Below are 14,591 nucleotides of genomic sequence, written 5' to 3'. Positions count from 1 at the left end.
AGCTAATTGCTGCCTTCAGGGGCTCAGCTTGGTGAAGAAAACGAGCATTGTATACATTACTGTGTAGTATGAAGTAGCAATGTGTACTGTAAGGCCTCGTACACACAGGGGTTCGTTTTAAGCGTTTAACTCGCGTCCTTAAATCCTATTAAGTGCGGTCTCATGCGGATAGTCCAAAAAATGTATATTAACTACTTTGGTCTTTGTGTCCATTTTGCCATTTGCCTGCAGCATCCCGAAATGTTAGCGCTCTGTAAAATACTATTAACTTAAATGTAAATACTGATTAAGTACATAGTACACTATGCTGCAGGGGGAGGGGAGGGGAGGGGAGGGGAGGGGGGGGGGGGTGAGGACATAGTACAAGGTTTTGTCTATGCTTTTAACTAGCATCTTATGTTTGTTTTTATCAAAACTCATAGGTACAAGTCCTTTTAGAAATGCAAACTATTTTGTGCTTAGAGCATTAATAATATTTTACTGTATATGATTTACAATATATACATATGTGCACTCGTACCAGCGTAACAAATTATACAATGGTTGATGTATAGATTATATGGATGCACTATTTCCATTCAATTTCTAGTCTTGTAATATTGGGATTATTGGTGTTTAGCAATTGTTAATAGAACATGGTGATATCACCGTATTCCTGAGAAACATTTATATAAACATAACTTTGTGTATTTTATTGTTCTCCCAGATGTGTACACACAGGTGAGACAGCTGAACCAATTTTCAGAATATTGTAGTCTCAATCTACTAGGAATTATTGTGACATGATTAGGCACGAAGTACTCGGGAGTATTCACCCAGGAAATGACTTCTATTATGTGTTGGCGACTGGCTGGGAAAATAGCAGTGTGATGTCAGCCCTATAACCATACTTGCCAACTCTCCCGGAAAGTCCGGGAGACTCCCAAAATTCGGGTCAGTCTCCCGGACTCCCGGGAGAGCTGGCATTTCTCCCGCATCCCTAAATTAACTTGCTAAAATAATGCGATTCACCGGGAATCGCGTCATTTGGGCCCCAAAATGACGCTATTCAATCTGTCCCGCCCCCCCCACCCTCTAGCCACGCCCCTCTCCCGGACGTCGCCTACTGCAAGTACGCAAGTGTGCCTATAAAATAGAAACATTTGCTATGTTATCAATATGAAAGCACTCGGACTTATAATTCTATAGGGTAATTGAAATTGGAGGGTACTCTAACCTGTATATTACGCAGCGAGTTATAATCCACAACCAAGAATGTGATTTTGGGAAGAATTGTGGACTATCCCTAAAATATCTCCTGGAATGTGGCTGATGTGTACAGCCTAATTTTATTTTGTTTTCAATTTTATTGCGAATATAATTTTGTTTGGTTGCCTTTTTAGATTGGTTGCCAATTTCAGGGGCTGCTTGCATTGCGATACACTACAGGCAATCTAACATTATGGTAAAATGATTCACCTTTATGACCTATGAAAGTTCATGCCCATAGTTATTGCCCCCATTGTGAAAGCTAATTCTGACCCAAATTCTCTGTGATAACGATCCCATCTCTCAGCTCCCATTCCCCTCCATGCTTCTTGAGTGGCTTACATACAGTAACCCCCACACACCAACGTTCCTTGCACAGTTTATTGGACCTCTTCAGTCAGGCTTTCTTTATTCTCCACCAAGACTAAACTGACTAAGTTGGTCAATTATTTCAACACTACTACCTTTTTAATTCTCCTGGATCTCTCTGCTGCATTTGACCACTCATTGCTCATACAAACACTGTATTCCCTAAGTCTTCAGGACACTGCCCTATCCAGGATCTCATCTTACTTATCAAATAGCTTCTTCAGTGTTTAGATCTCTGGATCGGCCTCCTCTAAGCTTCCTCTATCAGTTAGAGTTCCATAAAGACTTAAGGGGCATATTTACTATACTGCGGGTTTGAAAAAGTGGAGATGTTGCTTATAGCAACCAATCAGAGTCTAGCTGTCATTGTGTAGAATGTACTAAATAAATGATAACTAGAATCTGATTGGTTGCTATAGGCAACATCTCCACACTTTCAAACCCTCAGTTTAGTAAATATACCCCTTGGTCCTTAGTCCTCTTATCTTCTCCGTCTATACCACAACTTTTGGAAGACAAACACACTCCTTCTGGTTTCAGTATCATCTGTATACAGATGGCACCCAAATTATTCCATCCTCTTAGTGAATGTCTTTCTCCAATTTCATCTTGGATGTCCTCTCACCGCTTCCAATTTATTCTTTCAAAAATGTACCTATTAATCTTTCCATCATTTAACAGCAGATGTCGAAGAGTTCTTTGTGTTCCCATCCTAACCCTCAAGCTTGCTGCCTAGGAGTCCTCCATGGTTCAGAACTGTCCTTTGTTCCTCACATCCTATCTGTATCCAAATCCTGTTGCATACACCTAAGAAACATCCGAAGTATCTCACAGGAGACACTTCAAATACCTTCTACTACAGCCGTGCTCTGCCAGTCCCTGCAGGGGTTGTCTGTACTTTACCTAATAATAGAATTGAAATGACTTCCACTAACATACAAAGACTGTATCTAACATAGTTCTCTTCACTTGTCTCAGAATATCTCCCAACTCGACCCCTCTGCTCTTTGTAAGTCCTGCACCTTGTCTCCACACTCATTACCTGCTACCGTTCCCGGTTACAAGACTTTCTTTAGGCTGCATTCGCCGCTTTGCATAGTTTACACAAAACTTACATTCATTCTCGATCTATAATCCGCCTACTGACGGGTACACCAGTGTTACTGTGTGACTGGGTCATACAGCCCCACTAAGTGCTGTTCTCCCATTGTAAACTGGCCGGACCAATATGAAATATGTGGCATTTTAGCTCCTGTTTCAAACTCCTGTTTTTCTATAGACTGTGAGCTTGTGAGCGGGGCCCTCTTACCTCGTTGTAGGTTTGTTGATGCCCAGTCTTGTTTCGTTGCTGTGTTTTGTTCCCAATTGTAACTAGCTGCAGACTTTGTTGGCGCTGCATAAATGTTATTAATAGTTGTGAGACAGAATGTGACACTGCACAGTTAACGGCTTGTGAAGAGAAGAACCAATGTGTGAAAACCTGACCTGCAGGCAGGGCCGTCTTTCCCATTGGGCACAATGGGCAGGTGCCCGGGGGCCCTGCAGCCCAGGGGGGCCCGTCGGAGGCAGCAAAAAAAAAAAAAACCTGGAAAAAAAAAAGACAATACTTACCTTGCGGTCAGCTGGCGATCCGGCTCCCTCCATGGTCTCCTCCTCCGTACGGCGCTCGCAGTGCATGTCGGGCATGACGTCATCACGCCCGCCCGACATCCATTGCGGAGCGCGACGGAGAAGGAGACCATGGAGGGACCCGGATCGCCAGCTGACCGCAAGGTAAGTATTGTCTTTTTTTTTTTTTTCCAGGTTTTTTTTTTGCTGCCTCCGAAGGGCCCCCTCTGGGCTGCAGGGCCCATATATATAATCATTTTTTTTATTTTTTTTTATATAGGGGCCCCGGTGCACTGCTGTGCCAGGGGCCCAAGATGTTCTTAAGAGGGCCCTCCCTGCAGGTGGTGGTAACCTTGTGCAATCGTGAAATGCTGGCATTTAGAAAATACAGTAGCTAACACGGTGGAGGGTAGATGGGCAATGTCACCCCAGACAAGTCTTGTTTATACATAAGAGGGCAGTTAAACCTCCGATATATACATTGCACAGTGTATGTATCATAACCGTTATTTCCTTGCTGAACCGCCGTGACGTGCTACCGCTCTGCCGTTCTGCACCGCTCCTCCCCAGGTCGTTATAGATGCCCCTTGGTGTGATCAGCATTTGGTAACAGATGGTGGGAAAGTTGTCTGTTACCGAGACTCTTCTACTATTGAGCTTTCTTAATATAGATCTATATCTTCTCTTGCAGTGACCCCTATGTGAAGCTGTCCCTATACGTAGCGGATGAGAACAGAGAACTTGCCTTGGTACAAACCAAGACCATCAAAAAGGTAAGTCGTTCGCTGCCATGGGGCAAATAGGCATCGTATCTAAGATGGGCACACTTTACTACGGAAATGATTTGTAGTCATTTTATATTATCAACCTTTTGTTGCAATTTTTGTTTATTAAGACCAGAATTTTGTAATTGTCCATGATTAGTCTGATAAGATATATTAATCTTAATAGCGAGGAGATCAGCACTATATATCGCCCCACAACCGAGTCTTGTTCCCATCATTGCAGTTATGCAGATCTCTGTGACTGCCGTTGTTCTTTCTATTCCAGGCATATTTATAATTGGGGTTTATTTTCTATAGAGATTCAGTAGAATATATGGAAACCAATTTACAATACAGAGAAGTGTAGAGAGCATCTAATACATAAACTGATTACAGGTGCACGGTAGCTTAGTGGTTGGCACTTCTGCCTCACAGCACTGGGGTCATGAGTTCAATTCCCGACCATTATCTGTGTGGAGTTTGTATGTTCTCCCCGTGCTTGCGTGGGTTTCCTCCGGGTGCTCCGGTTTCCTCCCACACTCCAAAAACATACAAGTAGGTCAATTGGCTGCTATCAAAATATTGACCCTAGTCTCGCTCTGTCTCGCTCTGTCTCGCTCTGTCTCGCTCTGTCTCGCTCTGTCTCGCTCTGTCTCGCTCTGTCTCGCTCTGTCTCGCTCTGTCTCGCTCTGTCTCGCTCTGTCTCGCTCTGTCTCGCTCTGTCTCGCTCTGTCTCGCAATTTAGACTGTAAGCTCCAATGGGGCAGGGACTGATGTGAGTGAGTTCTCTGTACAGCGCTGCGGAATTAGTGGCGCTATATAAATAGATGATGATGAGAAGGCACAATTTCAGGGGCTGCTTGCAGTGCAATACACTAAACACCTGTACATCCCACTGCAATCGCTGCATTAGGAGCGTGGCGGGGTCAGAACGTTTAGGAGAGGAAGTGGCGTGCCCTTTATGTCCCTGCTACATGCATGAGGGAACTATTGATTTTTTATCCCTATATTCATATCTAACTTGCCAACTTTTCCTCGTTGGCTTCAGGGAGATCCCATGGGAGGTGGGGGTGGGGCTTGATGAATCGCATCATTTTGGCCCCACCCCCTAAATGATTGACACAATTTTGGCCAATTACAGCAGGGGGTGGGGCTAAGATGACGCAAAATTTGCATCGTTAAGCCCCGCCCCCGCCACTTGTCTATTGCATGGACGAGAACCAGGAGGTTGCCCTGCTCGCCCGGGAGGTCACCCAGAAATGCGGGAGTCTCCCTGACATTCCGGGAGAGTAGGCAACTATGCGTTACAGAAAAGCAGCTCATGAATCTCTAGAGACTGAAGTGTCTTTTACATTTCTGCCTCCATTACTGAAGTCATGTTGTCTTACCTGTCAGTCTTTGATTAAATCTTGGTCTCCATGAAAATGGCCACCTCCATAGACATCAATACATGGACATAGGACACAATTTCTGAACTGTCATCATACCACAGATGGCGAAGCCAACCACGTCTTGTACTGGCTCAGCATCAGGGAGAATGCCAGACTCTTCAGGGAGTGAGGGAGATCACCCCTATTTCAGGGAGCCTCCCTGACATTCAGGGAGAGTTGGCAAGTGTGATCATATGTGATGATGCTTCATACAAAATTCACTCCATTCAGTTCCTCCTAATTTCACACACAAGGGGGTAAATGTATCAATATGCGGGTTCTTCAACACCCGCGTGTTCAGCCTCTTCCGCGATTAAATTTCAAGCAGTGCTGCATTGTAAAGGGTTAACTTCCCTTTACAGTGCAGCGCCGCTTGAAATTTAATCGCGGTAGAGGCTGAACACGCGGGTGTTGAAGAACCCGCATATTGATACATTTACCCCAAGGTCTTTTTGCATCCATATTACTTCCTTATACAAAGTATGTAGCCGGCACAAAAAAAGACCTGTTCAATTCATGGCACGCCTTACTTTCACTTGCATGTTATCTATAAAAACAAAACATAATTCAACAGAAGTTCAAACCGCTTGTCCTGGGGGCTTTCTCCTAAGCTGTTTGAATGGAATCTGTATTATTTTTAAAAGGTTGGGCAGCATAACCCCACCTCCCTCTAAAATCGTTACCCGTCCTTATTCTGGGGTTGGTTTTCACTAAAACCAGGAGATGAGTTTAGAGTCACTGCGCCATAGTGGAAACAAGTGTGGTAGAGCCTCTCTGAGAAAGGGAAAAGGCAGTGACTCTTGTTTCATGTGCAACATTTTAGTTTCTCTGGTAAAGCACTCATGCTTGCCAACTCTCCCGGAATGTCTGGGATACTCCCGAAATTCGGGTTGGTCTCACGGACTCCCGGGAGAGCTGGCAAATCTCCTGCATCCCGCAGTTGCAGGGCTAAAATGACACGATTCGCAGTGAATTGCGGCATTTTGGCCCCGCCCTCGTGATGAAATGCCGCAATTCACCGTACCCCGCCCTCTAAGCACACCCCTCTGCATACAACTTGCCAAAAGTAGGCAAGTATGATATCACCTGCGCCAGCAATTAAACACACAAACCTTATCCGCAGGAAAAAAACCTGGAAATAAGCCATCATTAAAAATTAAATAAATAAACAAATCCTCATTCTTTAGAAAGTGACAATGTGCATGTAACTCGTGGGTCGATAGGGTTAAGCTTAAGCCTACACAGATTTGTTTATTTTGTAAACTGGTTCTACTCATGTTGATATACAGTTGTGGTGATTGATTTGTCAGCAGTGAAAAAGTTGTGCCAGTGTTTTTTCTATAAGCAGCTCTGTTTATTGTGTTTATGTACAGATAAGCAGTAACCGAGCTATAGATAATAATATAATTCTACAAGGTGCTCGGCCTGTGTGGCCCTCTCTCTGTTTTATGATACATACGCTCCGGACTATACCAGCTCCTGGGGTCGGTTTCTGGTCCGAGCCGGAATATCCGCTGTGAAATCCTGTATTTTATACCTTAATCTGAACAGGTCAGGACTCTGCCCTTTATTCTACAAGTACGTGTTATTTAGCCCAAGGCTTTTCTAAATGCATTTTATTAATCCTCGCTCCTCCTTGACCTTGGTATAGCAGTGTGGTGGCCGAGTATTGATGGGATTCCCTTCCCTTACCTTGTCCTGCAGACACGATTCAGGTTCTTTTTTATTCGGACATCCGGTGGTCAGGAGATAAATACCTCAATGAAAGGGAAAAGGATTGGACAAATAACTTGGGTTTATTAATAATGCGGTAAAGATAATTTTGGTAAGCAACCGCGCCACTGACCCCTTCAACTCAATGGTAATGACAAAATATTAATTTGATCAACATAGAGCACAATAGCATTTAACATATAATAACAATAAATCAATTTTCAGGTAAATCACTTAACATTAATATTCCACTAAAACATTTGGTAACGTTACCATATTTACACTCAGTCCTGGGTTGAACTGTGCACAGGAATTTAGTAGAAGTGCTGCACGTGGTTGGGGCCCATAAATTACTTTTTCACGCCAAATAAACTGATGATCTTTTGTATTACAGTCTCTGTTGTGTGTATTCACAGACCTCTCTATTCTCTCTCCTCTCACACTGTTCTCAGTACATAGCTCAGTCTGTTTAGTGTGATGTCACAGATCTCTATACTGCTTATTTGTTTTCAGTACTTTCCTTTTTACTCACACCGCTCTTTGGCTCACTTCTTATCTCCTTCTCTTCTTACACTTACTTCACCTTTAATCTGCTTATAGATCACTTTGTCCGATTTTCATTCTGTCCCTATTTTTCTCTCTCAGTCTATGCAGACACAGGGATCTCTCTCCCTCAGAAGTCTAGAACTTTCCTCTCCCCACTGCCTTCTGGGAGTTCACAGTTATTACCAAAGTTAGTGGACTTGTTGCTATGCCACACACTCCTCCTTCCTGTTACTCCCGGCAACCACCAACCACTCCCCACTGTCACTCCCGGCAACCACCAACCACTCCCAACTGTCACTTCTCCCTCAGGAAAATATATATATATATATTTTTTTTTTTAATCTTTATAAACACTTTTAACAATTAACAAATTAAATTAACAAATTAAAAACATATAGATACACCCCAGGGTACTCAGATTTTGGGGCACCACAGCAGCAGCTTACCTCCTGCACCCCGCCCCCCGAGTATTGCATTGGTTGGGGGATGCTACCCATTGGGAGCTTGAGGCTAATGCGGCAGCCAGGGTGGACGCACACTGAGATTGGTGCAGTAAATTAATGTACAGGCCTATTAAACATAGGGAGTGTGCTATTGGCAAGCTGTGGGGTTCTTGTAATGTTTAATGTGGCCTGTTCACACTTTCACTAAGGAAAGTTTTGGTGATTTTTGTTGTTTATATATATATATATATATTTTTTTTAATTATTTTGTTTTTACAAAACTAATGTACCAATGTCTTCCCCCCAACCAATGAAAATTTGACAGTCGTGCAGGTTTTTGATCCCTATCTTTCTATAATGATATCCTTTCATTTCCCTCAAATCCGGTAGGTATCATTCACAATTTCACTCCTTGTCTCTCATAAACAGGACGGGCAGCAGGGAGCGCAATAAAATAACGTAGTTATTGTTTTTAATTGTATAGAGCTATATTTATCCTTACTTGTCATCTGCAGTGCACGTGTTAATCACTTTTATGTAGGGATGCGCACGGTAACCAGCATGTACCTGTTCCGTGAGCACATGGGAGCAGCCATTTTGTGGTAGCCTATCAACTACCTACTAGGAGCACAGTGACATCACTGAGGTATTTTCATTCATTATGGTAAGCACTGAGGCGTGCCTCAGTCAAGACACTAAGGTGTCTATCATTTCCCTCGTCTAGGTGAAAAAGATAATTTTTCTTTCGGTCATATTAAAAGACAACAATATATATGAGCGTTAATCAGCTGCCCCCGTAATACTGGCCCACCACCTGATAAATGGTATATTTCCGCCAGGCCCATAGACGTTTGTGGGAATAACGCAGATATCGCAGGTGTTAACCCTGTTAACATATAGGACAGTGGTGGGCACTCTGATACCTCAGGGGCCACATGGGAGGCCCTCTAACCTTCAAAAGGGCCACACATCATTTATTTACATAGCCCCAACAAATTCCATAGCTTTATAATTGGGAACAAACACCTGTAATAAAACAATACTGGGTAATACAGAGAGAGGTTTGAGGGCCCTGCTCACAAGCTTACACTCTATTGACACATTACCCTTATTCTCAGCAATAAGGGTAAACTATACGTGTAAACAAAGAAAGGCACCTACCTGTAATAACCTATCAGCAGGATTTGTACAGCTGTTACAAACACATCTGGCAATAAGGCAGGAAAGAGCTGGGGCCACATGAGGGCCCAGGTCCGCCTTTTGCTCATCACTCATATAGGGTGAAGTGGTAATGAGCCTGATCACCAAAAATCTTATCACTCTTTCATAAATAGGCCCCTAGTTCCTATAAAAGGCTTAACGGCTGATATCATGACGTCCTTTACCTTCTTACCCTTATTTAACTATAACCTTAAATAACTGACATGAGACCTGAGTGTGGCAAATTTAAATAATTTATTTAAATATATTGGTGGAGAAGAGAGCAGTCAGTCTGACGTCTGCCAGGCAAAACCCAACTGTCTGTCCCAGTATTAACCATTGGGACCTCATCAACTGGGGGACAACCAATCAAACCCCTGGGTTCACGTTGGGGACAACCAATCACACCCCAGGCGCACATATCTACCTTAGCGGGACACCACGTCCCGGGCTTACAGAACCTCTGGGCTAGATGGAAAGCGGCCACAGGGCAACCCACAGGGGGCAGTACCTGTACCAAGACTATAGCCGATTCACTCGAAGAGAGGCGAGTTCAGCGCGCCCTCTACAGCAATGTATGCCCAAACCACTGGTCGTCGACTGTACTGCGTTTTACGCAGTAAGTGAAAGGTCCCTTCACCCCATATTAATTTAATAGGCCTCAGTATTAAATTAAATTCCCCCAATAAATTAAATTGCCCCACCATCACCCCACAAATAGCACCCATTAAATAATTAGCCCCTACCTAAACTCCACCATAAAATTAATACCCCACCTCCCATTCATGAACTATTAAGACAGCCCCACTCCCTTCCCTCATATCACACAATAAATTAAGACCCTACAATTCCACCCTTTAGCAGCCCCCCTTCTATCCTACACACCATTTAGCAGCCCCCCTTCTATCCTACACACCATTTAGCAGCCACCCCTCCTATCCTACACACCCTTTAGCAGTCCCCCTCCTATCCTACACACCCTTTAGCAGCCCCCTCCTATCCTACACACCCTTTAGCAGTCCCCCTCCTATCCTACACACCCTTTAGCAGCCCCCCTCCTATCCTACACACCCTTTAGCAGCCCCCCCTCCTATCCTACACACCCTTTAGCAGTCCCCCTCCTATCCTACACACCCTTTAGCAGCCCCCCTTCTATCCTACACACCCTTTAGCAGCCCCCCTTCTATCCTACACACCCTTTAGCAGCCCCCCTTCTATCCTACACACCCTTTAGCAGCCCCCCTTCTATCCTACACACCCTTTAGCAGCCCCCCTTCTATCCTACACACCCTTTAGCAGCCCCCCTTCTATCCTACACACCCTTTAGCAGCCCCCCTTCTATCCTACACACCCTTTAGCAGCCCCCCTTCTATCCTACACACCCTTTAGCAGCCCCCCTTCTATCCTACACACCCTTTAGCAGCCCCCCTCCTATCCTACACACCCTTTAGCAGCCCCCCTTCTATCCTACACACCCTTTAGCATCCCCCCTTCCTATCCTACACACACACCCTTTAGCAGCCCCCCACCTATCCTACACACCCTTTAGCAGCCCCCCTCCTATCCTACACACCCTTAAGCAGCCCCCCTCCTATCCTACACACCCTTAAGCATCCCCCCTCCTATCCTACACACCCTTTAGCAGCCCCCCTTTCTATCCTACACACCCTTTAGCAGCCCCCCTTTCTATCCTACACACACACCCTTTAGCAGCCCCCCTTCCTATCCTACACACACACCCTTTAGCAGCCCCCCTTCCTATCCTACACACACACCCTTTAGCAGCCCCCCTTCCTATCCTACACACACAACCTTTAGCAGCCCCCCTTCCTATCCTACACACACAACCTTTAGCAGCCCCCCTTCCTATCCTACACACACACCCTTTAGCAGCCCCCTTCCTATCCTACACACACACACACCCTTTAGCAGCCCCCCTTCCTATCCTACACACACACCCTTTAGCAGCCCCCCTTCCTATCCTACACACACACCCTTTAGCAACCCCCCTTCCTATCCTACACACCCACACCCTTTAGCAGCCCCCCCGCACACACACACTTTAGCAGCCCCCCTCACCCACGCACACACACACTTTAGCAGCCCCCCTCACCCACGCACACACACACTTTAGCAGCCCCCCCTCACACGCACACACTTTAGCAGCCCCCCCTCACACACGCAGACACACACTTACCTTGTTCCTGGAGGGACAGATCAGTAGAGGGATCCGCGGCCACATTAAGGTGGGTGGCGGGTCCAGGGGTGAGTTAGCGCTACACATAATTTTTTTTATTATTTTTATTAACGCTAAAAAGATACCGTCGTCCTGCTGGGACTTTTCCCGGTAGGGTACATGGCCAATCTGCCCCTAATTACATGTATTATTTAGACTCATTACTGACATTAAAGGTACTGTGCGGCCCTTTTGAAGACTGCACTAAATACCACATAATAAATGCACATTTCGATACCTGTCCTTGGTAATAGAGATATATTCTGTTATGTAGTTATATAAACAAGTAACTTTTTTTGTAATCTCTTAATATACAGCTATCATTGTTCCTGTACAATAACTCTGTGTCAGAGAAAGTTGTTTCACTGTAGAAGCTGGCAGAAGGCGTTCGAGTAACGTCCAGAGAAGTAGTTAAACTAGTTTCCACAATAGAAAGCTGTGTTGCTATTGGTTGACAAGTTTATTGTTTACTCTGTATTATAGCGTAGCCTAGTAAACATTTAGTACTTTGCCTGTGCAGTACGAAGGTGTATGGGAACGCTGCATTGTAATGTGGTGGAAGTCGCTGAATATTTTGGCTTGAGAGCAGCCCCCTTCCTACTGAACGGTCAGTAAAACATTACTTTATCTATGGAATGTTAGATGTTTCAGAAACGTTCTGGGACACAGGTGTTGTCAGATGAGCTTATCCCAATATAGCTATATTGTGTATAGATATATTGTTTGCTTTAGAGCATAGAACTATTTTTTTTTTGTGACACAGTTTGTCTAAACCCAATAGATATTTATTTTCATTTTCAAACCGTGTGTGTTTAAATGGATTTTTCTTGGTACATATTTATTTTTATAATTTAAAATTTTATATATAGTTCTATTAAACGTAATTTATACGTATACAGGTACCTAGCTATTTATTTTGAGACTGTGCATCTATTGGAGTAGTTTTCGGATGCTGACTATATAACAATACAATAAAGGGGGGAATTCAGTTGACCGTGATGTGCGGGAGGTTTCTGTGGAGCGGTCCACAGCGAGGCAGAGAATTTACTAAACTCCCCGTTTATTTTCCCTCGCACCCCATAGACATGTTAGCGAAAATGAATGGAGATCCTAGTACCGTGTTAACTGGCAATGTGCGCATCAAGGTGATGGTCGGCCGGAACCTTGCGGCTTATTGAATTTGCCCCCAAGTAACCTGGGAGCCACCTAGTACCACACTGCCCCCCCCCCCTCCCTCCACCTAAAATCCTAATAGCTTGTCCTTGTGACCTTGGGCACATTTAAGCTGGGTACACAGTGATGCAATGATCATGCAGATCACACGATAAACAACTGTTGGGTCCGATATCACATTAGTGTGTACGCCCCAAAGATCATGTTTCATCGATCCAGAGCTTATTGTATCATTTGATTGGGTTTTATGAAGTTCTTAAACAATCTTTATTAATAATTGAACGATGTCGGGTAAATGTGGAAGTGCGTACGCACTCACCACCAGCAGTGTAGGCAGATATCTGTAGAGTCACCATCTTTTCAGCAGATGGTTATGAGAGATGAAGATCACAGATCTGAAGGTAAATCGTGTAGGTATGTACACATGGATCTGCATGATCATCTGGACTTTGTCTTTGGTAAGATCGTTACAGAAAATCGCATCTGCAGTAATTTTCAATAGTGTGTACCCAGCTTTACTGTCCTAGGCAACAAAGATGTTAAGCTGATCTAGATGGGGAAGCTATAGCCAAACTATTCTATATACAGCTGTGTAATAATATATCTATAAAGCCTTTATGTATTGCATGTGTGTCTGAAAACCATTTAGAATCTAGCCCATAGTGTCTTGGAATGTGTTGATTCTTACAGTTTGTGGAGTTTCCGCTCTTGAGAAACTATTTGTTTGTTTTCTAAACACTTTTTTACGTGAAGATATTTACCTTCTCGGAGATTGTAAATATTTTTGTGCAAACATGCCACATTCCCTTTTTGTTCTATATACACACTTGTTGTTTTGAGAGTTATGTTTACTGTACAGCACAGCTAAGGGATATTTCCTAAGTGGAGGGATTTCTGAGTTTATATATTATGTAAAAAGTGTAAACTGTTTATATGGAGCCATTTGGTCTTTCTGCCCCTGTCATTGGCAGCACTTCTTCACAGATATAGAACGTAAGAGCACATTTAAATGTAAATATAACCCCTGCCCTACGTCTCATAATGTTGTTAATCTCTAGCATGATGATAAAACTTTTTAACATTTATCTACAACTGCAAATAGGCTTTCAACATAGCTTTGTATGGGGAAGCCCATTACTGATGTGGGCCGGTATCGTTACAGCAGCCACATATCTCTCCGCTGTCCCAGCGATATCTTCAGTGCAAATTGCAGCGATAAGTGATTTTTTAAAAAAAAAAAAAAAAAAAATTTTTTTTTTTTATTGCTACAATTATCGTAAGGATCCTATTCATAAATGGGCCCCAGTGTCCTACTGGTATCTGATATAGGTAAAAAAAAAATAAAAAAAATGAGGTCGGTCAATTAGTTATACTCCGACCTTCTAACACACAGCCAAACACAGAGGAAAAAACTAATCCGAATATTCACCGATCTGCCAGAACATTAAAACCACTGACAAGTGAATAATACTGATTATCTCGTTACAATGGCACCTGTCAAGGGGTGGGATATATTAGGTAGCAAGTGAAGTCAGTTCTTGAAGTTGATGTGTTGGAAGCAGGAAAAATGGGCAAGTGTGAGGATCTGAGCAACTTTGACAAGGGCCAAATTGTGATGGCTAGACGACTGGGTCAAAGCAAATCCAAAACGGTAGGTCTTGTGGGGTGTTCCCGGTGTGTAGTGGTTAGTACCTACCAAAAGTGGTCCAACCAGTGAACTGTTGACCTGGTCATAGGCGCCCAAGGTTCAGTGATGCGCGTGAGGAGCTAAGGTTAGTCCAATCTCACAGAAGGGCTACTGTAGCACAAATTAATGCTGGCTATGATAGAAAGGTGTCAGAACACACAGTGCATCGCAGCT

The 14,591-nt window shown here is 43.8% G+C and overlaps 1 protein-coding gene across 5 annotated transcripts in view; it reads left to right on the top strand.

Annotated features, from left to right (window-relative positions):
* NEDD4L (NEDD4 like E3 ubiquitin protein ligase) overlaps positions 1 to 14,591 on the top strand; it is a 265,091-nt gene that overhangs the window by 112,569 nt on the left and 137,931 nt on the right. For 4 of the 5 annotated variants that reach the window (XM_075185067.1, XM_075185072.1, XM_075185079.1 and 1 more), the window contains exon 3: positions 3,917 to 3,998. In XM_075185067.1, coding sequence (XP_075041168.1) covers positions 3,917 to 3,998 — 82 coding nt within the window. Of the gene's footprint in view, positions 1 to 3,916; positions 3,999 to 12,061; positions 12,165 to 14,591 lie in introns of those variants that run through there. The other variant, XM_075185101.1, reaches the window with a different exon arrangement.

Source organism: Mixophyes fleayi, chromosome 1 (assembly GCF_038048845.1).
Source record: "Mixophyes fleayi isolate aMixFle1 chromosome 1, aMixFle1.hap1, whole genome shotgun sequence".
Classification (NCBI taxonomy): domain Eukaryota; kingdom Metazoa; phylum Chordata; class Amphibia; order Anura; family Limnodynastidae; genus Mixophyes; species Mixophyes fleayi.
This window is presented reverse-complemented; position numbering and strand designations above follow the sequence as displayed.